This window comes from Camellia sinensis, unplaced genomic scaffold, assembly GCF_055761805.1.
Source record: "Camellia sinensis isolate YWXY unplaced genomic scaffold, ASM5576180v1 Unanchor6, whole genome shotgun sequence".
NCBI classification, from domain to species: Eukaryota; Viridiplantae; Streptophyta; class Magnoliopsida; order Ericales; family Theaceae; genus Camellia; species Camellia sinensis.
This window is the reverse complement of record NW_028129474.1, coordinates 12,829,889-12,854,133: the sequence shown is the minus strand read 5'-3', so window position 1 is coordinate 12,854,133 and position 24,245 is coordinate 12,829,889. Positions and strand designations below refer to the sequence as shown.

Here is a 24,245-nt window from a genome sequence, read left to right as displayed (position 1 = left end):
TAATTTCTATTTATGCTTCAAGTATAATGCATGTGTGAATTTGTTTCCGTTTATGGTATGACATGATATGTATGGTTTGGTCTGTAAGACCTATTAATTACTGGTATGGAACAAAGTGCTACTTGGAACTAAGTGCTACATTGTGAGCCACCTCTAGAGTCCATGTGAGACACTTCTTGAATCCATACATATATGAACTAGGCTTAAAGCCAAATGGGCCTATGGCCATTCTGTATGATCTATTAGGCCAGAGGCCATTCTGTATTTTCGGTATGGAGCAAAGTGCTGTACGGAACTAAGTGCTGCAATGCTAGTCACCTCTAGAATCCGTACGAGCCACCTCTTGAGCCCATACATATGTGCAAGTTATGAGGCCTATGGCCATTCTGTATAAGTTATTATGATATGAAACAAAGTGCTACACGGAACTAAGTGCTATGGTGTGAGTCACCGCTAGAATCCATGTGAGACACCTCTTGAATTCATACCAACATGTTCAAGGGCTTTATGCCATATGTACAAGGGCTATATGCCAATATGTTCAAGGGCTTTATGCCATAAGTTCAAGGGCTATATGCCAACATGTTTAAACGTTTAATGCTACTATATTCAAGGGCTTTATGCCACTCTATTCAAGAATTACAAGCCATTATGTTTCAAGATATCATGCTTTAAACTAACGATGTGAACTCTGCATTTTTATATGCATTGATATGTATTATAATTCAAGTTGAGCATTGAATCGTTTGTGTACTATTATTCACTGAGCCTTGCTCACTTTGTGTTATGTCTGTTCTGTAGGTAATCACTTTGGAAGTCCGTCTTAACCCTTGATGCTCACCCTTCAGTTGTCAACCTCAATATGTCCAGGCACCCAGACCAAGCCCAGGCATTTATGTGTAGTTTTATTAAGATTTTGGTTTGCACTTTAATTGTCTATCTAAGTTAAAATGTATGTATATGACCCCTTTCTTTACCAATGTTTGGTTATGCGCTCAAGTGTGTGTATGGGTATGCATATAGATAAATGGCTCTCAAGTATGTGATCCTGGCATGTTAGTGTTAGCTCAATGGATGTTATTCTGTGTTAATTATAATATTAAATGCTTCCGTTCAGGCCCCATATGATATGTATGTCAGGTTAAGTGTCCGTTTCTGAATGGGTCATGCCCGAACTTTTAGGGGCAAGTGCGGGGCGTGACAAGTGGTATCAGAGCACAAGTTGCCATCTCACACACGAATCCATTGAGCTTTAGGATGTCTAGAAAGATTTAGGCCTCATGTATGACATCCTTAGTGCATATGAAAGAAAATGATGGCAACGTTAAACGCAACCTGTTAACGCTAACGATTCTGATTTATGTCGGTTGGACATTCCATGTGCATATTGTGATTGCTGGTTGTGCAGAACATGGCGAGAATAAGGATAGAGATCCTACCTCCGTCTGGTTAAACAGAATGAAAATGAACAATGATTGGTAAGGCAATTTATACGCAAATGATTAAGTAAGGTGTATGTTATCAGTTGTTCTTTTTGGATTGGTAGTTACCTGTTATCTGTTTAGACAAATTGCTTAAACACTAAACGTTAATAATGTTTAGACCTGTGATTTTGAAAAGCTATTGTATTAGGCATTCTGATAAGTTATGTGTTGCATGATCGTTGAATTATGTCGAGTGTGACCGGCTTTAAGAGAGAGTTATGTATGCAGTGAGTTCCGAGGTAAATCGAATGTAATTTTGTTTTTTTTTACTGATTGTTAAAATGGATAAGGACATTGACTAGTAATCTTAAACCGATTTGGTCAAGCACTATGAACTATGATTTCGAAACAAGTTATAATTAAGATGATTTATAAGTCGAGAAATTATTGACAACTCCTCATGGGGAATTGAGGGAATTATTGCACGCACCGGGCTCGGGGCATTATACTAATTGCATAGTATCTCAATTCCAACTTGAATACGTGTATCGAGTTGTCGCATTTCACATGTCATTCTTAGATTAGCCGGGCCTATTCTAGTTGCATTTTGCATGTGTTACATTAGCCATCTTAACATGAACTAGGATCATGCATGATTTCTAACTAGTTTCTTGTTTTGGCTCGGAGTACTAGGTAAGCTTTTATGCTTTAGCATCTTGCATGAGTGTGAGTGTTGCCATGATAGCATGCTTGCCATGAGGCTATCTGCTTAAGTGATATAAACTGCCTGAATGCCTGTGGGTGAAGTTTAGATTACTTGAATTGGAACAATTCATCAAAATGTGTGTTTTAAGCCCACTTAAGAGTGGCAAAATCATGTTTTTCTAAGCCCACTCGAGGGTGGCAAATCCACGTCTTAGCCTACTTGCGAGTAGCACTATCAAACCATTTTCAAACAAATAAACATGAAATGTTTTGTTCCAACTTAGGCGATCTAGTCTATACTTGTGTGTTGTGCGCATCACATAGTAAATTCTAGCTAATAACCGGAATAAGAGCACATATGTTTTCAAAACAAAATATCATATTTAGTACAGGCCGATCTTTGATTGGGCGAGCGGGGGTGCTCATAGATGACCTTCCCCAATCGTACCCAAGTTCCCGAGCCGAGACAACTTTGGTGATGACGGACACGTGGCCTTAGGCATGAGTCAAGGTTTCCTAAATTCCCCCAAAATAAAATATTTAGGTGGCGACTCTATATCTGGCAAAGCAGTCCATGTTTGGCACTTCTTTCTTAAAAATTAATTTTCCAAAACGATTTGCCGGATTTGGACTCTTTGGTGATTTATCGGTCTCGCATTGCACTTTGCGGGATTAGATTTAGAACCGTGACATTTGAGTCCGAACTATAGCATGAGGCCCCCCGGGGCGCGTCTACAACCCCCGGCATCTCATATGGTGACCATGCAAATACATCAAGGTTGCCGCGTAAGAAGGATATTAGCTCTTGTCTGTCGACTTTATTCAGGGAAGCACCGACCATGAAGAACTTGTCAGGATTCCCGTCAATTTCAACCCAATCCAAGGCTCCAGTTGCCTTTTCACTTGGGAGCCGCCCAACGTCGTCGAGGCTCTCTCGATCCGGCACCTCAATTGAATTCACTTCCAGCTCTCTTGGTGTCTTTCCAACAAGAAGATAACATGCCTGCGCCAATTTTTGGGAACCTCAGATTTACTCTATGCCGCGTTCAATCGGAAAGTGAAGTAGTTGATGATAGGTGCTTGGCACAACCTGCATGGTATGCAACCAAGTTTGTCGCATGATGAGATTATACGGTGAAGGAAGCTTGACAACCAAAAATTCTACATCCACTGATCGGAAGCCTGCCTGAACTGGTAGTATGATTTTGCACAAAGGATATTCCGGATTAGCATTAAAATCGAATAACGGATGATCAGCTGGAGACAGGTCCAACTCAGTGAAGCCGAGTTTAATGAAGGTCTTGTAGTACATTACTTCTGAAGTACTTCCCTGGTCAATGAAAACACGTTCAACGGTGAATCGATTTACGCGTAATTTGATGACTAAGGGATTAGTGTGGGGGAGCGTTACGCTGACTAAATTAGAATCATCGAAAGTAATACTCACAGCTTCATGGGGCTGTTTTGCTAGTGTGATTTGCTTTTGGGGGTTAGGATGCGACTGAATTGTATGTACCACGGATGCCGTCGGCAAGCTGTATATCATATGAATTACGCCGAGTGGAGATGAATCTTGCCGTAAAGCTACTATTTTTGTTGAATTGTTCTTTCGAACGTGTTGCATAAGTCGACCAACTTGTACCAACTCCTCAAGGTGGTCCTTCAACGCATAACAGCTATCGGTATCATGGCCGTGGTCTTTGTGACATTCGCACCGTCTATCCCGTCTCCTCGTGTCGGGAGGTTCCACCATCTTCGATGGCCATTTAAAGAACGGAAGGTGTTGGACTTTAGACATAACCGCACTGATCGGCTCCAATAACTCCGTATATTTCTTGCCTGCGCGCCTTATGCACCTGCTATCCACTTGAAGTTGTTCATTAGCTCAATGTGAACATTGGTCATTTGATCGCGTGAATCTCGTCTTTTCTCTCGTTTAGCCCGATTCCGTGGTTCAGGGCTCCATGATGGTACAAAGTGTGTCAGCTGAACGATTTCAGATGGGGCCGTCTTGTTGGCCTTGTGTCCGGCTTTGACCCGCAGCGCATCATCTTCCAAATTGCAGTATTCCTCGACTTTCTTCATTAACGACCAAACTGCTTTGGGGGGCCGTCTGGTTAAGGAGCTACGGAGGGCACTATCAGGATCCAATCCCATCTTAAAGGCGGTGATGGCCATGGAGTCATTGCAGGCATCGTCTACTAGATTAAAGCATTCCCAATAGCGCCGAATATGCAAGAAGGGTTTCTCCCGATTGAATTTGCATTGCCCAAAGGGAATCGGCTTGCTTCGGCTAGACCTCATTGGTGATGAACCTTGCCTTAAAGGATTTTTGGAGTTGGTGGAAGCTCTTAATCGATGCTAGTTCCAATTTATAATACCATCTGACGACCAATGGTCCCAAACTTCTCGAAAATATTCGACACATGAGGGCCTTGTCGTCTGCATGAAACGTCATGGCTTGCTTATAATAACGAATGTGATCAGTGGGGTCCGATTTTCCATTGTATAGGGTGAACAATGGAGCTTTGAACTTTTTGGGTAGCACTACCCTAGCGATCTGTTGCACAAAGGGGTTATGTTGATCCTCTTCATCTGAATCATTTCTTCTTCGCTTATTCTGCGCACGCGGACTTCCTCCGGAAGAACTGGAGACCTCGACTCGTCCCTTCTTTTTGGATTCTAGAGATGATGAGTTAGAGTCACTGCCACTATCACGTCTCCGAATTCGAGGTCGTCGACCATCCTTTCCCAAAGGTCGTCCCCAATCTTGGCACGCGGCCTGTTGGGATTTTGCCACCTCCAGGGCCAAATCCTGTCAAAGGCGCTCGTTCTCAGCCACCATGTTTTCTAACCTTTGTTCATTTTGCTTCGCCTGATCCATAATCGCTTGCATTGTCTCATATGCTGATGTCGATGGTGAGGTCTGGGCAACTGAGTCGAAGTTCAAGGCCCTTCGTGCAACAATGTTCTCTGGCCCAAGCATGTTTCTTAGAGTGGTATCATCTTGTGGCGTAAGGTTGTCAGCGACTGCCGGAGGATCTTCTGTCATGCCCGCCATAGATGTGCTTGAGTATTCCCACAGACGGCGCCAATTGTGGAGATACGATTTGGAAATACTCTCTGGATCCTATAAGACACTCTTGATCCTCAGCTAGTCACCTAAAAAGGAATGAACACTCCGGTCGGGGGTGGCAGAATTAGCACTCCGACGGATGTGTATACTCTCTTGGTTGCTTGTGTCTTAAGTTAATCTTATTTTTTCTCACATACATTTTCTTAGCTTATGCTCCTCTTATTTATAGTCATCCTTGATATTGATGGTTAGGCCCACCTTTCGACCAACGAATAATTGGTTATTCGGCTATTCTATCCTACCTATTCGTACTCGGCCCAGTTTATAGCTGATTCTATGGTCGATCTGGTTATTCGGCCTCTGTCCCTCCAAGATAGAGCCGTATAGTACATAACTTGATTTCTTTCTTTAAACTAAATCGGCTACCCTACGTAATAATATTATTCGGCTCCCACAAAGCCCCTTTGCACATCGCCCAACTTAGCCGACCACCAGACATGTGCTTTGTCACGGATCTCGTTAAGGATGCGATAGATTGGTATTTTGAAAACCGTGGTAATGCCTATTCGAGCATTCGACTTTCTATTTGCATCTTTTGTGGCATCACGGGGGTAGTCAGCTCGGTCGTTGTGACGACCATTGCCCCGATTATTGTAGTTAGCACCGTAGTCTTGTTCTTTTTCGCGGTTGTACGGACGGTTTGCCTCATGTCCAACTGCGTGAACCTTCTCGGCCACCCTTTTGTCCTTCACTATCGGATTCACCTTCACGGTAGTTGCGGTCGCAACATCCTCAACTCGAATGTGCTCATTGATGCACTGCATCAGCAACTCCATGGTTGTTGGTTGACTCATGGTGAGCGAGTCTCTTAGTCTATGTCCGACTAGGAAACCGCTCTTGTATTGAGTGATTGCTAGGTTGGTCGGGCAATCAAGAATCTTGTTGAATGTTTCCCAATACTTGGAGTTGTACGGCTTGAGTGAGTCGTCTGGTTCCATCTTGATGCCCAGAAGGTGGTCGACTTCCTTGGGTGTTTTGGTGTTGGTCTTGAATCGGGTCACGAACGCCTTCGCCAGCTGCTGCCACCTCTTGATATTTTCTTCCAGCATCCTCTCGAACCATTTCAGGCCCAACTCACCCAAACTTGACAAGAAAATAAGGCACATAAGTTCATCGTTTCGCCTATAGCAAGCCATAACTTGCCAGAAGTGGCTCACGTACATGTACGGATCGGTCTTTCCATCATACAGTGTGAATTTGGGTTGGTGAAAGCCAATGGGGAGCGGTGTGGTTTCTATCTCAAGGGAGAAAGGGGCAGCACTCAGCCTCGCCAAGTCCCTGTCCAATGGCACATACGCAGCCAGGCATGGCGTCGACATTATGACCTCTTCGCTGGCACGACCTCCGTGGGATAACCATTGCAATGCTGGCACCCTTTATGCTTCCCGCCAACGTGCTCATTCTTCTAGGACGTTCCTTAAGTCCTCTAAACGGGCAAAGTAAGAGTATCTCGACGTCATCGATGGACGTGAATGACGGTAGCTGCTCTCTCGCGTGCATGACTTCTCCACTAGCAAGTCAGAAGCACCAATCTCATAGCTTCTGGTGATGGAAAGAAAGGGTGTCCTCCGCTAGTTCTGGCTACTCGAACGACGGGATTGGGTGCGCTCGCTGTGGTTTCCCACTCCAGCAACACCCTTCCCTTTGACTTGTCGTTTCAACACCTTTATCTCAGCTGCCATCCTCTGAATGATGGTATCTTGGTCCTTCAGTTTGTGCTCTAAGCATTGAGCATATGATTCTCTTCGTCACTGGCGCTTTTCAGGACTCTGTGAATGGTCAATGTTCCTCACGCGTTTGTTTCACGCGTCTCTGGGTAGCCCTTGAGAGGAAGTCTCTAGGCTTGCCATAGTCGGAATGGCGGAATGGCCATCTCTTCTCCGGACTGACTTTGGAGTGACGCCGTCAGTAACAGACAGTGGGGTTTCGTCGTTGTGCACCATGGAAAAGTGATCAGAAAAGCTTGGAGGACATGGTTTTATCTGTCAATGTCTTCCCACAAATAGGGCCAATTGTACGGGGAGGAAATATTCTTCACTCTCCGTACTCCTCGTATCCAAGCTCTAAGTCACGCGGCTCAACCTGAGAATAAGAAGATGGTGAGCTACCCAGCAGTTGTGCAGCCGAAAGACTCCTCCGACGATCAAGTTAGCCCAACTAGAGAAAAAGAAAGAGAGCGGAGACAAAATGCAGATAGCTTTGATAACAAGAATTGCAGGCCTGTGCGTGGAGGCGTAGCACCATTTATATAGTTTTTGCGCACTTATCTCTATTCGTCATCCCTCTAACACGTGGACATGTTCCCTTCTCATCTTTTTCCACGTGTAAGTATAAATACTACCAAACACTAAATAGTGAGATTGCCTAACTGTATTGATGCCTACGAACGACAGAATCTCCTTCCTGTAATCCAATTATGCCACGTAGCACTCCTTACCTAGCTATTCCCAGCATAGCACCACAATCTTCCCTCAGGACTGCGCTGCCTGTCCAGTCCTAACAAATAAACCTTCACTTTGGCTCAATCGAGCTCGCCAATCCACAACAAGTTCTTGCTCGGTCGAACATGGTCTTCCAAGGACAAATTCCATCCAACTCTTAATGAAATACACATCTCCATACCGGGCTAGCACCTCAAACTTCTATCCTGAGCTCGCCCGAGCTAACATCTCGATCCCACGCATATCCAACGTTTGACCGTGTTAAAACCATGGTCGAGCGCGTTGCCTCATCTTATCCGAGTAAAGACTTTGACTGAAGCCCAAACTAGCTCGGCCCATATCTGGTCATAAATCTCCCTCTCACTTTCTATCTCATGCATTGAACCTTTTTTGTAATAAAAAATTATCAATACCTTTTATAATAATTTCACCTTTAATATGATATTATTATTAAAAAAATTCCAATGGTTGATCACCAGCCCTTGACCATACTATGATCTAGTCTTCTGGACTCTTAGGATTTCCATTATGGTTGATCACATCACTGTGGGATAGACTAATTAGAACCTCTTTGAGGACTACCACGCTCCACATCATGGTCAACCAAGCTAATAAACTTAGACTTTTATGGCCTTTTCCAAAGAGTTCTTCATGTTAATGACGCTCTTCCAAAATATTTCTTTCATGTTAATGAAAATCTCCCATGGCACTTCAAGTTTCTAAGATATCGCAGGTAGTCCAATGTGATCTCATGGTAGTGACAAAGGTTCTACCTAAGGTTGTGTGGAAGCCAGAAAAAAAATATATATATATATCCGCTTATTGGGGTTAACTCAAACAAGGCCTATAATGGGTCCAGCCCAAACAAGGGAGCCCATTAAGTAAATATCACACCCCCCTCTATAAAAGGAGGGCATCCTATGGAATGAAGGTATGCCTCATCTCTCTCTGTGATACAACACACAAACACTCATCATTTTCTTTCTCTGAATCAAGTGACTGACTTCACCATCGGAGTGTCTCCGGGAGGCAATCCTGGTTGGGTGGCGCCAACCATATTCATTTTTGCAGATTTACAGGGGCAAAGCTTATCTCTTCGTTGGATCTCTAGAATCCATGTGAGAGAATTTTCCTGGTCTCACAATTGGCACCGTCTGTAGGAAACGTCTGAAAGAGGTCAACGAAGGAAATAACAAACATGGTACTGTAAGTAAAAATTCAACAACAATGTGATGGTGATCTATTTTCTCTCTAATTAAATAGGTTCTTGAATTGTATATACGTATGTGTCTGCGTACAAACTTTGTGTAAACTTTTGCTCATATCGATTGTGGATGGAAAAGTTTTCAAACAGAGCAAAATTCATGGGTCTATTTTTACATCTCCATTTTCTCTCTCACAATGGTTTTCACACTTTTCTTGGTGCGAACAGCTTTTCGGTAATTCAATAAAGTTGCTCGGCTAAATTCTTACATGGGTCTGTCCATTTATTTATTTATTCTTTGTTTCCCAAACCTAATCTTAAAGTTGATTCTCAACGTGTTTGCATGTATACCTAAAAATTTCCCTAGAATCCAAGGCTAGGTCTTCAGTTTTTCTTTCTCTAAAATTGGGTTTTACATTCTTCTTTATGAAAGTAGCTTTTCGGCAATAGAATAAAGATTGCTCGGCTGAACCCACCCTTGGGTCTTTATTTATTTATTCTCTCACAAAACTTGTTTTGATTTTATTGTTGGTTGTCAATATCAATTAAAAAAAAATGGTGGAAAGCAAGACAGACTACAGCTCTACAATTGGGTTTATACTCTCTCTCTAGAATTCAATAACCATGCTTTGAAGCTTCAACGGCATTGTCTTCTTTCTACGAAGCTTTTCGGAAAACAAAATAGAACACCAAGGTTGTTCGGCTCCTCCAGTAATTCATTCTTGTATTCGGTAACTTCGCTCTGCAAGCTTCGAGCTCAATAGCCCATGCAAGGTCATTTAATTACCGCAAATAGCCGAACAACTAAATTGCCAAACTCAGCAAAGCTGAATTCATCTTGCCGAATTGCCAAATTCCTCTTGCCGAGTTGTCAAGTTGCCAAAAGATCAATGCTTGCAACACCTCGTTTCGATAAACCAAGGAAATTGCCGAGATGGTGTCCAAGTGTTTCAGCTATCCCACAAACTAAGGAGCTGCCAGTTATTCACTGCCGAGTGCGACTTGAACACCCATTGTGAACCTCACCAAGCACACTCTTCTGCTGAGCGCATTCTGCCAAGAGAACCTTTTGCCGAACACCCACCTTTTGCAGGCCACACTTTAATTGAGGACAAGAGCCGAACAACACCCACAAAAAAAAAAAAAAAAAAAAAAAAAGAGAAACAAAAAAGTGATAGAATAATTTTATTTTTGGTCAGCTTTCGAAGGTCCGACGGCATCCAATAACGACAGAATGAAGCATCTGAATAGTGGAATGAACACTAATGAATTCAACACTGCAAAAATAAGGCAAATCGGACATAAAACAAGGGAGATACAAAAGCTCAAAGTTATGAGTTTGAAACTAAAAATCAATCTGCTTTTCACGATATGTTGCATGAAGAAAATGACATAAGAATTTATTGTGTGCTTTTCGGCGCAAAGTGCTATGTTGCATCCTAGCTTGTTCGGATCAATCGGGTGATCCGATAACTTCGAGAATGTCTACCCTCGCATTTTTCGCCGTATAGAATCCATTTTTTGGGTCCAATTTTGCAAATTCTGAGTCTCGTATTAGGATCAATAAGCCGACCAATCGGGAACATTAAATGATAGTTCATCGGTCATATCGTGTCCGATCAATATGCAATTTTGACAGCAAGCTCCTAGAGCTAGGCCATAATCATCCATTTTCACCGATCATTCACCCCAACTTGAATTTCTTTTACATTTGGCTATCACAACTATGCATATTCGGCAACCACCAACGAACCAACTTACATCCACAGGCCCAACGAACAATTCAGCAATTTTATTAGCTTATTCGACAATTTTATTGGCTTATTCGGCATATTATCAACAAGGAGTTTCGGCAACTTATTGACTTATTCGGCAATTTTTATTCACTGGATATTATCACTCGGCTTCAACAACTTTTATTCGGCACATTATCAACAAAATTCCGACAATTTATTCGGCTTATTCGGCCACTTACTTGGCATATTAGAAATTGCAAATCTGCATATTATCAATTCACAACTTGTTTGGCACTACGATCTCGGCATAAAAATAGCACCTCGGCTTATCAGAATCCATATCTAAACATACCGTAGGATTCGTATCAGCTCAAAGAGTCCAAACCCACCAACCTGAGAAGTTAAGAAGTAACCAAAGTATGTCAAAAATTGCGATATGGCTCACATTTTCCGACAACTGAAATTTTCGAAGCTGTCAAACTCAAGTTTTGCCCATACCAATGTGAAGTACTCATTGAGATGAGTCCAACGCAACAAACCGCGTCAAAATCGGTGCTAAAACGAAGTCGTACCGGCAGATCGAAGTTTGCCCAGAAAATGAATTCTTTCGCTGGAGAAGACGACCCAACGAGCAATGAAGAAATAATCCTGTGCTTCGCAGTTGCCTTACACCCTATTGATCTGAACCCTCATATCTATTTTGGATAAAACTACGCCCTCAGGAATTCGATTCCAATGATCCGATACTCGTTTCTAGCTATTTGATGCATTCTGGACCGATCCATATGGACAAAATTTTCAAATTCAACTTCAACAAAAAAAAAAAGAATGAAAATTTTATTCAAAGAATTAAGCACAATGGCTCTCACTTCGCATATCACCACGCACCCTACTTTGTCTCTGCTCCATTTTGATATCGCCACGGCACCGAACAGGGGCACAGAATCCGTTTCAAATTGTTATCGGCCTACTCGGCAATTTTGGCCCAAGTCAATTTTATTCCTTTCGAATCACAAATCTTATTCAGAAGCAATGGGGCAAATATACGTTGGACAAGAAACTCAACTTCAATAAAATTGGCAACCATTTCCAACCAAGTTCTTAGCAAATCTAACTCCGAAGGGATCCCGACACACCGTGAAGCTAAGAAAAATCGCCGACCAAAAGATCGACACAATCACATTATTTATCAAACGGACACCGATGTTTTGACACTAGTTACTCGGTAGTGCATCAACTTTACTCGGCAAGATTATTCGGCACCATTATTAATTCAACATTATGCATGATCATTATTCAGCCGTACATTAACTTTATTCAGCTAACCAACATTATATGTCAACTTTATGCATTGTCAACTTTATGCAGCAACATTGGCCACAGTATTTGGCAACTTTATTCGCCTAACAAAATTATTTGGCAAAACAATTGCCCACTGGGACATCTTAGTCAATTTTTCGCTTTCCAATTGGGGCACATCAGCCGATCATCTTCTCAGCACCTCTGCTATACATGCATACTCGGCCAACTTGGTCCAAACAGTACAACGACATTTATTTGAGTTACAAACTCCCACTCCTTTTCACACAGCTCGAAGCAAGCGCCAATTTTTTGGACACTACATTACACACTTGGCAGTTGGCAGTTCGCATATTTTTGCGCACTGTCATTTTACTAAAGTCGAATTTTCCCTGCAACATAGGGCAGTGCGGCAAGTCCTATCTGCATTACTTCCGACTAACACCTGTCATTCGAAAGCAATGGAGCTAGTCTACCTTAGACTAAACGCAAACCGTCCAACTCGGCAATTAAATAGTTGGCCCAATATCTACTTGGCAATTCCTTACAAGCGGAGCAATATTATTTGTTGTGGGGAAGGTGGTTTGGAAATACTCTTTTGATCCACCTGGGCGCTCGAGATCCTCAGCTAACAACCTAAAAAGGAATAAACACTCCGGTCGAGGGTGCCGGAATTAGCACTCCGACAGGCAAGTCAGTCTTTACTCTCTGAATTACTTGTATTTTAAGTTAAGCGTAATGATTCTCGCATACCTCTTTCTGGATGATGTTCTTCTATTTATATCTTTTCTTTCTTGGGCCTCGGGACTGGGCCCACTTTCAATTCGCCGTATAACTATTTACTCGACTTCTTCTGTTGCAAACCGCTTTTCACTCGGCCCCTTACTCAACCGGCTTTGTGGCCAAATAGGGTAAGATTTGTGCAAGACAAGGCCGAATGTGATGTATATATTTGGGCTCTCCAGGTCCAATAATGTTCGCCCACTTTACGACTCCCAATATTCGGCCCCCACATTTGTGATTAACACGTCTACCTCATTCAGTATAGGCCATCACTGACACAGGATGCATTATTCAAAATCCTTGCAATATTAGCACTTGATCGCCACTTAAATTTATCATAAGTCTCCGAGTACAGCATAATCTTCGCACTCGGCATGGAGCGCCATCAGCAAAGGCCTATACCCTCGCCCAGGGGTAATAATACCGCAGGCCTACACCCTCGCCCAGGAGTAATAATACCGTGGTCCATTTTTATGATTTATTTGGAACTCATGTGATATGATTTCATCCTATGATAGACATATGTATATTTATACATACATTCAAGACATACGTACATTTATGCATACATTCAAGCATACATGCAGTCATTCATTCATACATTTTATTCATTTATCCAGAGTGTTCTTTATCAAAAAACCTATCAGCTATTTGAGCAACGTAACTCGGCAAGAAAAACTCTCATTCCTTCTACCGCAGACAATGAAAGTTTTGGGACAATTGTAGGAGCCAGAAAATATATATATATATATATATCCGCTTATTGGGGTTAACTCAAACAAGGCCTACAATGGGTCCATCCCAAACAAGGGAGCCCATCAAGTAAATATCACACCCCCCTCTATAAAAGGAGGGCATCATATGGAATGAAAGTATGCCTCATCTCTCTCTGTGATACAGCACACAAACACTCTTCATTTTCTTTCTCTGAATCTAGTGATTGACTTCACCATCGGAGTGTCTCCGGGCGGCAACCCTGGTTGGGTGGCGCCGACCATATTCATTTTTGCAGATTTACAGGGGCAAAGCTTATCTCTTCGTTGGATCTCTACAATCCATGTGAGAGGATTTTCCTGGTCTCATAGGTTGTACATACAAGTCATGCAATTGTCAACCTAATACTAGTCCTAACACTAACATACCCTACCATCAAATGTCTTACAATTGAAATATGGAGATCATGTTGTTTATAGGGTTTGGTGAAGACAAAGCGAACCATTTAGGTAGATATTGTGGGCTTATTTTGTGATAATAGAGGTTCCATGGGCATAAAGATATTCAAAGTTGAATTTTCAACACTAAATATAGACCTTACATAGGCTTTGTTATTAATATCACTTATATATCTACATATGAAAAGTGAAGTAACTACAAAAGAGTGGAAAGGTTTGCATTTAGTTAAGACCCAATTTGAATTTCAAGTTTATAGAGTAGTAGTGTGTGAATTTATACATTAGATGTAGATGGTAGCTCAATTATTGAAGGTCATTATTGAAAATGTTTTTATTGATTTTAGAGACATGGCATTGAATTTAAAATTGTTTTATTGCATGCAAAAATAAATAAATAATAATAATCATTTTATGTTATCGACTTGGTCAACAGTTAACTCTCGCTGATACATTTTAATGGCAAGGAAGGTGTTTGTCTATTTTAAAACAAGGAGTGTACATGCCTTAAGGTCGAACACTTCAACAAAGGGAGCTTCATGCATTGGAACTGCCTTATTTTTTTTGTGACAGGAGCTTTATGCATTGGAACTGCCTTTTTTTTTTTTTTTGTGTGTGTGTGTGTGTGTATGTGTTGGGTTTGGTTTGGATTGTTGGTATGTGTTCAGAGGTGGGGGCGTCTTAAAAATTTTAATAAAAACTTAAGTCAAGAGATAACAAGAGCGAAACCATATTGAAAGCATTATGAGCAAGTGTAAATTTTAGGGATTAAAATGTAATTTTCATATTGTGAGAAAGTCAAATGTGTGGGAAGTTCTATTTCCAATCACCAATTTCTCTCCCTTCACACACTTAATGAATTTTTTCGAATTACATTTTTATCTTAAAATAAAAATACCAAAATACCCTTTATCTTACACATCTAGGAGCCTAATTCCCAAACCACCAAAAAATTTCTAACCCTAATCAGTCGTCGCACCATCGCCGGCCTCCTCTTTTGACCACCTCAACCATTCTCCATCATCTTCGTCACCCCGTGATAGCCCATCCCGACAGCCCCTACCATTGCGACCTCCACCATCTTCACTATCACGATCGCGCCTTCCATCACCGATACCATCATCGGTCTCACCCCGACATTCTCTCTTCTTCTTCTTCTTAGTCATGTCTCTCTCACTCTTTTCTTCTACAACTCGCATCTCTTTCTCTCTCTCTCTTCTTCTTCTTTTGCAACTCGAGGAAGAATGACGTCAACTAGGGAGGAAGAACGGCGCACTAGGATTTTTAGAGAAGAAAATAATAATAATAATAATAATAATAATAATAATAATAATAATAACGAAAATATTTGGGACCCCCTTTGGGGATGACCCCCACATCCCCAAAGTGATCCAGGTCCTCCATATATATATAGGGCCCACTCATGTATGTGTGGGATCCACATCATGAGTGGTTCAGATTTATGGGGGTCTTGTGGGGGTGGGGGTTTCAATCATTACTCTAATAATAATAATAATAAGTAGAAGAGGTGGTGATGTCAATAGTGGAAGGAGAAAGGAGGTGGAAAACGATTTGGTAGTGAGGCTGGCAGTTGTGAGGTAAGTAGAGTGAGAAGGAGAAGGATAAGGAGATGACGATGACGAGCTACGGCGGCAACTAGGGTGCAGGTGGCGACAGTGGCTAGTTAAGGTTAGAGATTAGGGTTAAGGGTTGTTTGGGATGATCTAAATAAGTGCACTTTTTGACTTTTCATGAAATATAGGTTGAGTTTGAAGTGATATGGTAGAGAGGTGATGTGGCTTAAATAAGATGATGTGATTTAAATAGGATAGTGACTTTTTAACTTTTTTTGGAGATGCCAAACCTAACCTTAGTGTTAAAAGGATGAAGAAAAGAGTATATTTGATATAATGAATTGTGTACTAAATAAATATATATATATATATATATTTAAATTTATTAAATATATGAATTGAAATATGATATCTACAAAAATAGAAAAGTATGTGGTAATAAAATTTCTCAAATGCTTTTTGTCTTGTCTGAAATTTGAGGCAGTTATTTATAAGAAAAATGAGTTAGACCCCAGTGGGGGTGTTGGGGGTCATCTCTGATTGGCTGAATTTTTCTTTCTTTTTTTTTTTTTATTTTGAACCAGTGGACAGTTGCCAACTATCACTGGAGGTGCTGGGGTCGCCCTCCACTGGTCCCCGCATTGCCCTATTTATAATTTTGACAAACTAACAATAAGGCCAAGTTTGGCATCCTCCAAAAAATTCAAAAAGTCAAAAAGTCACTATCCTATTTAAGTCACATCATCTTATTTAAGTCACATCACCTCTCTAACACATCACTTCAAACCCAACCCAAATCCAACCCATATTTCATAAAAAGTAAAAAAGTGTACTTTTTTAATTTTCCCAAACTTGGCCTAAAAATTCAACAAAGATATATATATATATATATATCTATATAATAAGGGAGAAGAGTTTTTGAAAATGTATAAAATGTATGTGAGATATATTTTGATCTAATGGTTTAAATTGTCCCATCTAAATTTCAATGGTCAGGATGTATTCGTTTCCCGCCCAAATGCTCTTTGAGCATCAACGGCATCAAAATCTAATGGTCAGAAAATCTCTCTCTCTCCTCTCCATCACAAGGTACTCATCTCCTCTCTCTCTCTCATTTCAATTTTTGAACTCTCTCTCTCTCTCTCTCTCTCTCTCTCTCTACCTCCATCGGAGCCCATCCCGTGCGATGACCACCGACCATCGCGACGCCGACGACCACCGACCACCTCTCCTCTATGTGTCATCCTCTCTCGACGACATCACCGACCACCTCCTCTCCTCTCACCCTCCTCTTTCGTCTCTCTCCCCTTGCAAGGTAAACTAGAACTTCCAACTTCAATTCATGATATTTTTTGCTTGAATCTGAATTTTTTGTGGGTTTGCAATTCATAATATTTTTTTTGCTTGAATCTGAATTTTTTGTGGGTTTGTAAAGTTAAATCTAGATATTTTTGACATGTGGGTGTTTGGTTGGATTGATTTTGAAATGAGTTTGAATAGATTTTGAATACACTCTGTTTCATAGATATAGATTTTGACATGTGGGTGTTTGAATAGATTTTGATTTTGAAATGAGTTTGAATAGATAAACGTTGGATATGTAAACCCAAAATCTGTTTCATAGATTTTGAAACATTCTTAACCGTTGAATAGATTTTGAAACATTCTTAACCGTTGAATAGATTTTGAATCTATTTCATAGATATGTAAACCCAAAATCTATGAACCCAAAATCTATGTAAACCCAAAATCTAATTCAACCGTTGGATACACTCTGTTTCATAGATAAACCCAGTTCATACACTCTATATATAAACCCAGTTGAATATATAAACCCAGATTTTGAATATATAAACCCAGTTTATACACTCTGTTTTCATAGATTTTGAATCTGGATATTTTTATTTTTAAAACATTTTGGGTTTGAAATGGGTTTCACTTGATAGATGTATAGTCCAGTGTATAAAATTGATATTCTCCATGTTCTCATTCTCATAGTCCAGTGTATAAAGTTGTGGGACTGAAATAGATGTAAAGTCCAGTGTATAAAATTGATGAAGGGTTGAAGATGTTCGTAGTAAAATGTTTAAGACCCTAAAATATGGTAAAAAATGATTGAAATCTATCACATTCTTAACCTAACTCCCTGAAAGAAGTTCATGAAATGTACCTTGGTTTTGATGATCTCAATGTGCAATATGAGATGATAGTATGGTCTGATTTGATGCTGACTTTAGCTTATTTTGGGAACCGATTTTTTTTTTTAATTTATTATGAAAAAATATAAAAAAAATAAAAATATAATATGATTTAAATAAGTCAATAAATTTATAAGTTGGATTTTTTTCATCTTTTCAAAAGAGACTAAAGTATCAGAGATTTTTGATACCAACATTTGATATAATGTTTTCAGATCAATAAAAATAATAATTATTAAATGGATGGATCGATGATGAATCTTATCTAAGCTAACTTGATGTCTTTGATGAATCCATTCAATTTTTATTTTAATTTTTTTTATTTATGCAATGTACGTAATTGAATGATTGAATTTCATTTCAGATTGGGCTTTCTAATGTTTCAATTGCTGAATTTTCATTTCTCCTTGAAAATCTTTCATTCATTCTCTTCTTCTTCTTCTTTTATTTTATTTTGGGAATGTGTGAATTGCAAGTATTGAGTATTGATTCTGATAAGAAAAAGTTGTGTTTTTGCAAATGTATTTATGTTTGGGTACTTTTACAAAATTCATTTCAAAGTCAATAAATTTGATAAATTACATTTTAAATCAATACTTTTAAATTTAATTATATTTTAATCTTATAATTAATTTAGACACGGATATACATTTTTAAACCTCCAAATCAACCATGGGGACTTGCTTGGTTAGAATCTATTAGCAGATAAATCAGTAGTTTGAAGGTGTTAAAATCTGAAGGTGTTAGAATCTATTGACAGAAGTTGAACTTTTTGAGCACTTTCAAGTTGTTGTAAGCTTTAAAGACTCTGGAAATTGGATCATCAAAACGAAGACCATGCGGGCGGAATGTGATTGGTTGGACGAAAAAAGCAAGCAGAAAAAGCGATAGAGAGTGAAGTCTAAAATAATAAATAAATAAATAAATAAATAAATAAATAAAAGAAAAATAAAAAGAAAGAGCTTTGGGTGACCCACCATCAACCAGGAAGAGGTTAGAAAATTCCACGACTTTTGAGAAATCAAAATATTGTATTTATTATTATTTTTATTTTTAAAATCTTAATTTATTCAACCAGGAAGATGTTAGAAAATTCCACGACTGTTGAGAAATCAAAATATTGTATTTATTATTATTTTTATTTTTATTTTTAAAATCTTAATTTATTTTGCTTTTATTGTTTGTTGGACAAACTACTAAATTGAAATTCTTAAACAACATAATAATTATTTATTTGGTAGTATTATACATACCAATGGATATAAATAATAGAATAATTATTTGTTTGCCGGCTGTGGGAGTATTTCGGTGCTTCTTTGTGACTTACATCACCGGAGTTTTGGATTATTTCGTTGTTATTTTATTTGAGTTTTATAAAACTTAAGATACAAGTAAAATTGTTACAATTTTTTAAAAAGAATAGTATTTCTTTATATTTTTTCAATATTTTTGTCAAAAAAATTACTGACTTCATAATAAATTTTAATATGATACGTATGAATTACAATTGTATGTTGATCACAAAATTATTTATATCGTACCTTCAGGCACGGGCATACGCTAGAATATAAAATTTTATGAATTACAACTCTCTAATTTCTGTTATTTGTAATTTTTATTTTTGTTCAAATTTTATGTTGTAGATAGAACATAAAATAAGATAGAACTATTTTATCAAATCAGTTGGGTAGTGGATTGTTGAATAATGGATTGTTGGTGTTTGTTGCTGGAGATAGAACTGCTTTGCTGAACAGTGGTTTGTTGCTAGAGATAGAACTGCTCTGAATAGTGGTTGAATAATGGTTTTTTGGTTTTTAGTACACATTTTTTTGAGATTTTAAAAATTATTTATGATGGCCTCTTATAGAGTTTCGTTTTAAAATAAAATGGATTTTATTAATCTTATTTGAAGGTATGAATTTATCATGGTGAATTTGAGGTATAATGCCTTCAAAATCTGTCACCATTAAAGAATTTGTTACTTTCCAACATTATTCTATTAGTATAATATGCCCTTTTATCACATCTTCCCCATCTTTTTAGTTTACCCTACTATGGTGGCTTAATTTTCGTCTTCACAGCCTTACCCCACCATCAAATACTAATTCTCAAACACATTATACAATCAAATATGATGTACCCTACTATGATGTTTACAAGCTTAATAGTCATTTTGGAGGGTTTGAACATTGTGTAGACAGCATAATCAGTTATTTGTTAAAAACGGACATTCTGCTGGAGTTAGTGCAACATGTTATGTGCACATCCTTTTTGATATCTTAATTTTTATGTGATTATCCTAGGTTTGCTTGCTTATGGTTGCATCCATTTGAATGGACAAGTAACTTATTGGAAAATAAAAAGAAAAGAAATAGATTCAAGGCATTTTGTCTTCTGCAGGTTGGTAATAATTTGTTATTTGTCTTCTGCAGATTGCAATGATTGGAATCATGGCTGGTGGTGAAGGACTTGATTTTTCATCAGCTGCCTCAGAACCCATCTCATATGTCTCAGGTGTAATTAATTTGCATATCCTTGAGCATTACTGAATCTTCTCTTTAATCATCAAGAAGTTGGTGGATGGTTAAAATTGTCTGTTACTGGTTTAAATTCAGTTATGAACTAATGATTTTCTATTAAGTGGTTTAGGTTAAAGTCTTCTCATTTCTAAATCTTTACCTTACTCTTTATGTATGATGAAGTTATCTTAGCTGGACCATTCAGTGGTCCTGCTTACAAATTTAAGCTGTTCTTGATATCGCTGCAATTTTTATTGTTACTCTTTTAATATTCTTTCAATTCGCAGCCCTCTGCTTTGAATTGCGATTTCAGATTTTGCCTTAAAAGGCTTGCGAAGAAAGCAGAAAAATATTTTAGGTGAGATTCTCATTTCTGTTTATCTCAATCCCTCTTTGTTCCTCTTCTTTATCTCTCCCTTCTCTCCGACTGGCTTCAATTCGCAACCCTTTGATTTGAAATTTTTGAATCATTTTTTTCATGGAAATCTTATAAGCCTCCTCGAGTTCTTGAGTAGTTAACATAGTTGTTTATTCTGAAATCTATGCTTTCCAGATTTATTCTGAAATCTATTCTGAATGAGTTTATGTCGTTCATTCTATTTATTTCTTTTGTGTAGTCTAAGTTTGGTTGCTGAGAAATTTGGAAGAAAAAGGGGAAAAAGACTCTATCATTTAGAATTAGAAGTCACACCCATTAAGTGTTTGTTTGAATGGGTCTGAGAGTTTCTTCCATTTTTTAACTGAATCGACAATTGGGTTTTCTTGAGCTATCCATTTCATGGGTTTGTGCTGCTGGGTTTTCTGGTTCGGGTTCAAGATGGTATTACCATTGAAAATACTGAATTTATACACAAAAAAAAAAAAAAAGCTTAAAAAAGTGAGATGAGAAAAAATCCCAAACTGTTTAAGAACATTGAATTATTGAAGAACATTGAATTTTTTAAACACACCAAAAATTTAAGAACACAGTTTTTAAACACACAAAATGAAGACACAGAAAATTTAAGAACATTGATTTTGTTTTTTTTAAACACACACACAAATTTTATGAACACTGATTGTATTAACAAATAAATCAAACTAATAAACATTTCAATTTCCTATTTCAGTTCCAAGCTTTGCGAGCTATGGTGCAGGCCAATCCACAAATTTTGCAGGTTCTTATCCGCCACTCTGCAGCCAGTCTTTTTGTTTGTCCATCTAACATTTAAAAATGTGAACATTTTATTTTTCATTTTTCTTCTGAAAAAAGAAGAAGAAAAAAACCCACCCTAAACAGCCTCAGTTACTCTTCTTATTGATAGCCCATGCTTCAGGAGCTGGGGAAGCAAAACCCTCACCTGATGAGGCTTATTCAGGAGCACCAGGCTGATTTTGTTCGCCTGATCAATGAACCTGTTGAAGGTGGAGAGGGGTATGTTCTCTGGTTGGTTATATTCATTTAAATGATAGTTATGAATGTTCACGGTCCTAATTTGCTGTTAATATGTTATCAGTAACGTACTGGGACAGCTTGCTGCAGCAATGCCACAGTCTGTAACAGTTACACCTGAGGAGCGTGAAGCCATAGAACGTGTAAGTATTGCCTTTTCCTAATTTTTATTTGAATTTAGATGTGTTTAGTGTGGTGGTCTTGAAGTGATCTTTTGATAGGGGTTTTTTTCCCAATACCTATGAATTCTATTGGATCCATAACTATACATTGGAAGACTCCTTTGGATCTCCTAGAAATATATCCATCCCTAACCCCTCACATCAATTCCATGATCCTCTTAATCCTTTTTCATTCGAGTCCAACATCTGTTGGAATTGATACTTTGGATCCAGTTAGATAATATTTTGTAAATTTTAATTTTTTGTCAATTGTCCTTTATGTAAGCCACTTTATTTATTTGCTTTTTTTTTGTCCAACTCATGTTTTTTGTTGTTCAAAAGTTTGACTTTTGTATTAGATGCTTGCTCTATTATTAGAATCTTGCAGTTTGCGATTCAGGTCATGATTTGATTTGCAATTCATGCATATATTGATACAAATCTATGGGTGAATCTATTATTAGAATCTTAATTGAATGTTTTGATGGTCATAGGTTATGTTAAAGGAATAGTTTTGGTGGATATAGCAACCATGGTTTAAAGGAATATTATGAAAATATTCAAAGTTTGATTTTTTTATTTTGTATTCAAACAATCTGCCTTATTTTTACAATCTGCTTTATTTTTGTATTCAAACAATCTGCTCTATTTTTATTTTGTATATGGAAAGTATTTTTTTTGAGTTATGAGGTACGGAGATAAATAAGGATTATAAGATTTACGTGGTGTGAATGCAACTGATTTTTGTGTTTGGAAAAAACTCTGGGAATCTTGAATTCCCTCTAAATGGGCAGTATTCGTGTGGAAGTGTCTTCATAATATAGTATCTGTGAGATGATAGTTAAAGATAAGAGATATTCCCAATCCAGTGTGATTGATTTGCGAATGCGGCCGAAACCATTGAACATCTCTTTTTTCAATGTCATGTATCACAAAGAATTTGGAGAGGTACTTCTAGGGGCTTGGACTTTACCTGTGGCCACCCAGTTTGCTTTAAACATGGTGGATCAATTGGGTTACAATGATTAAAGAAGAGGATATGATTGTTCAATCTATTGCCTTGCTATGGGCAAGTTGGAGGCAGCGAAATAGTGTGGTCTTCCATAATGAAAAGATGACAATAGAGCAGAACTATTTCAATTGCTAATGAGATTCATCAACATTGGACTAACTGTGCATTCATGTTTTCCAATGATAATATTTTAGAATGTCTTACTGATATCTTTGGAAAAAGATGGAAATACAGAGAATTGTGGTCTTCTTGCTAATAACCTATCTTTAAATTCTGTTTTCCAGTTATATACATGTGTGGTAGATGGAGCATGGAAGTGCAAAAATGGAGAGGCAGGAATAGCATGGGTCTGTTTCAATGAAAATCAAGACATTGTCTATCAACAAGCTGATTGTCTATCAATGAAAATCAAGACATTGCAGAATCCATTTTTAAGAAGTAAAACATGCTTTGGGAATTTTGAATTTTTATAATGAGCAGATGTTTTGGAGATGTTTTTATAAAAATGGAGTGCAGTAATTTTGAATTCAAAATTTTTTATAAAAACATCTGTAATTTTGATTTTACAGATGTAATTTTGAGCAGATGTTTTTGAACAAAAATGGAGTAATTTTGAAAATGGAGTAATTTTGAACAAAAATGGAGCAGGTGTAATTACTGCACTCAATTTTGATGATGTTTTTGTAAAATTACTGCACTCCATCTCATTAATTTTTTATTTCAAAATTTTAATTTTTGAATTCAAAACATCTGTTTTATAAAAATTCAGAATCCATTAATTCAAAATTTTGAAGTAATATTACTTTGGGAATTTTGAATTTTTACAAAACATCTGCTCATTTTTAAAACATCTGATCAAAAATTACTGCACTCCATGTAATATCCATTTTTATAAAACATGTTTTTATAAGAAGTAAAAATTACTTATGTTCAAAATTACATCTGTTTATAAAAGTATGTTTAAAGCATCTTTATAATGAGCATCTGTTTATAATATATGTTTTTGAGATGATAAGTAATATCTCAAAGCATCTTTATAAAACATATTTTTATAATCTGTCAATAAATAAAAATTTATTAGTGACAACATTTTTAAAGTAGAAAAATTGTTAGTAAATCCAATTTGAGGGGTGCATTAAGGCCAAGTTTGGGAAGACTAAAAAAGTACACTTTTTGTCTTTTTGGACTAAAAAATTGAGGTTGAAAATATGGATGTTTGGGTTAACTTTTTGACTTTTTATTGAAAAATGTGTAATAAAAAATTGTAAAAATTGATTTGTAGGGAAAAATTTGAATTGGGAGTTGTGCAGCCGTAATTGTTGACTTTTGGTGAATAGTGTTAATTTTTTAACTTTTTGAGTAACTTTTTGACTTTTTGACTTTTTTTAAAGTCCCCAAACTTGGCCTAAGTATTAGATCCAAGCTTTGGTCTTTGTTGTTTATAAAGACTCA

The 24,245-nt window shown here is 37.9% G+C and overlaps 1 protein-coding gene across 2 annotated transcripts; it reads left to right on the top strand.

Annotated features, from left to right (window-relative positions):
• The first annotated feature begins 19,886 nt into the window (after positions 1-19,886).
• On the top strand, positions 19,887-23,774 carry LOC114257002 (ubiquitin receptor RAD23d). 2 transcript variants are annotated; one of them, XM_028196713.2, is made up of 5 exons: positions 19,887-20,183; positions 21,298-21,345; positions 21,493-21,602; positions 21,685-21,763; positions 23,078-23,773. In XM_028196713.2, exons 1-5 carry the CDS (start codon positions 20,175-20,177, stop codon positions 23,264-23,266), a joined length of 435 nt encoding a protein of 144 aa, XP_028052514.1. In that variant the 5' UTR covers positions 19,887-20,174; the 3' UTR covers positions 23,267-23,773. The 2 variants fall into 2 exon arrangements, with proteins under 2 accessions (XP_028052514.1, XP_082768971.1); XM_082912845.1 differs by lacking the exon at positions 19,887-20,183 and adding an exon at positions 20,513-20,546 and having other exon boundaries at positions 23,078-23,774.
• Positions 23,775-24,245: the final 471 nt, after the last annotated feature.

Excerpts from the sequence above, each read along its gene's own strand:
- LOC114257002 (XM_028196713.2), top strand. Across the intron at positions 21,346-21,492 it reads CCAATCCACAAATTTTGCAG|CCCATGCTTCAGGAGCTGGG; the intron begins GTTCTTATCCGC and ends TCTTATTGATAG. Across the intron at positions 21,603-21,684 it reads CCTGTTGAAGGTGGAGAGGG|TAACGTACTGGGACAGCTTG; the intron begins GTATGTTCTCTG and ends ATATGTTATCAG.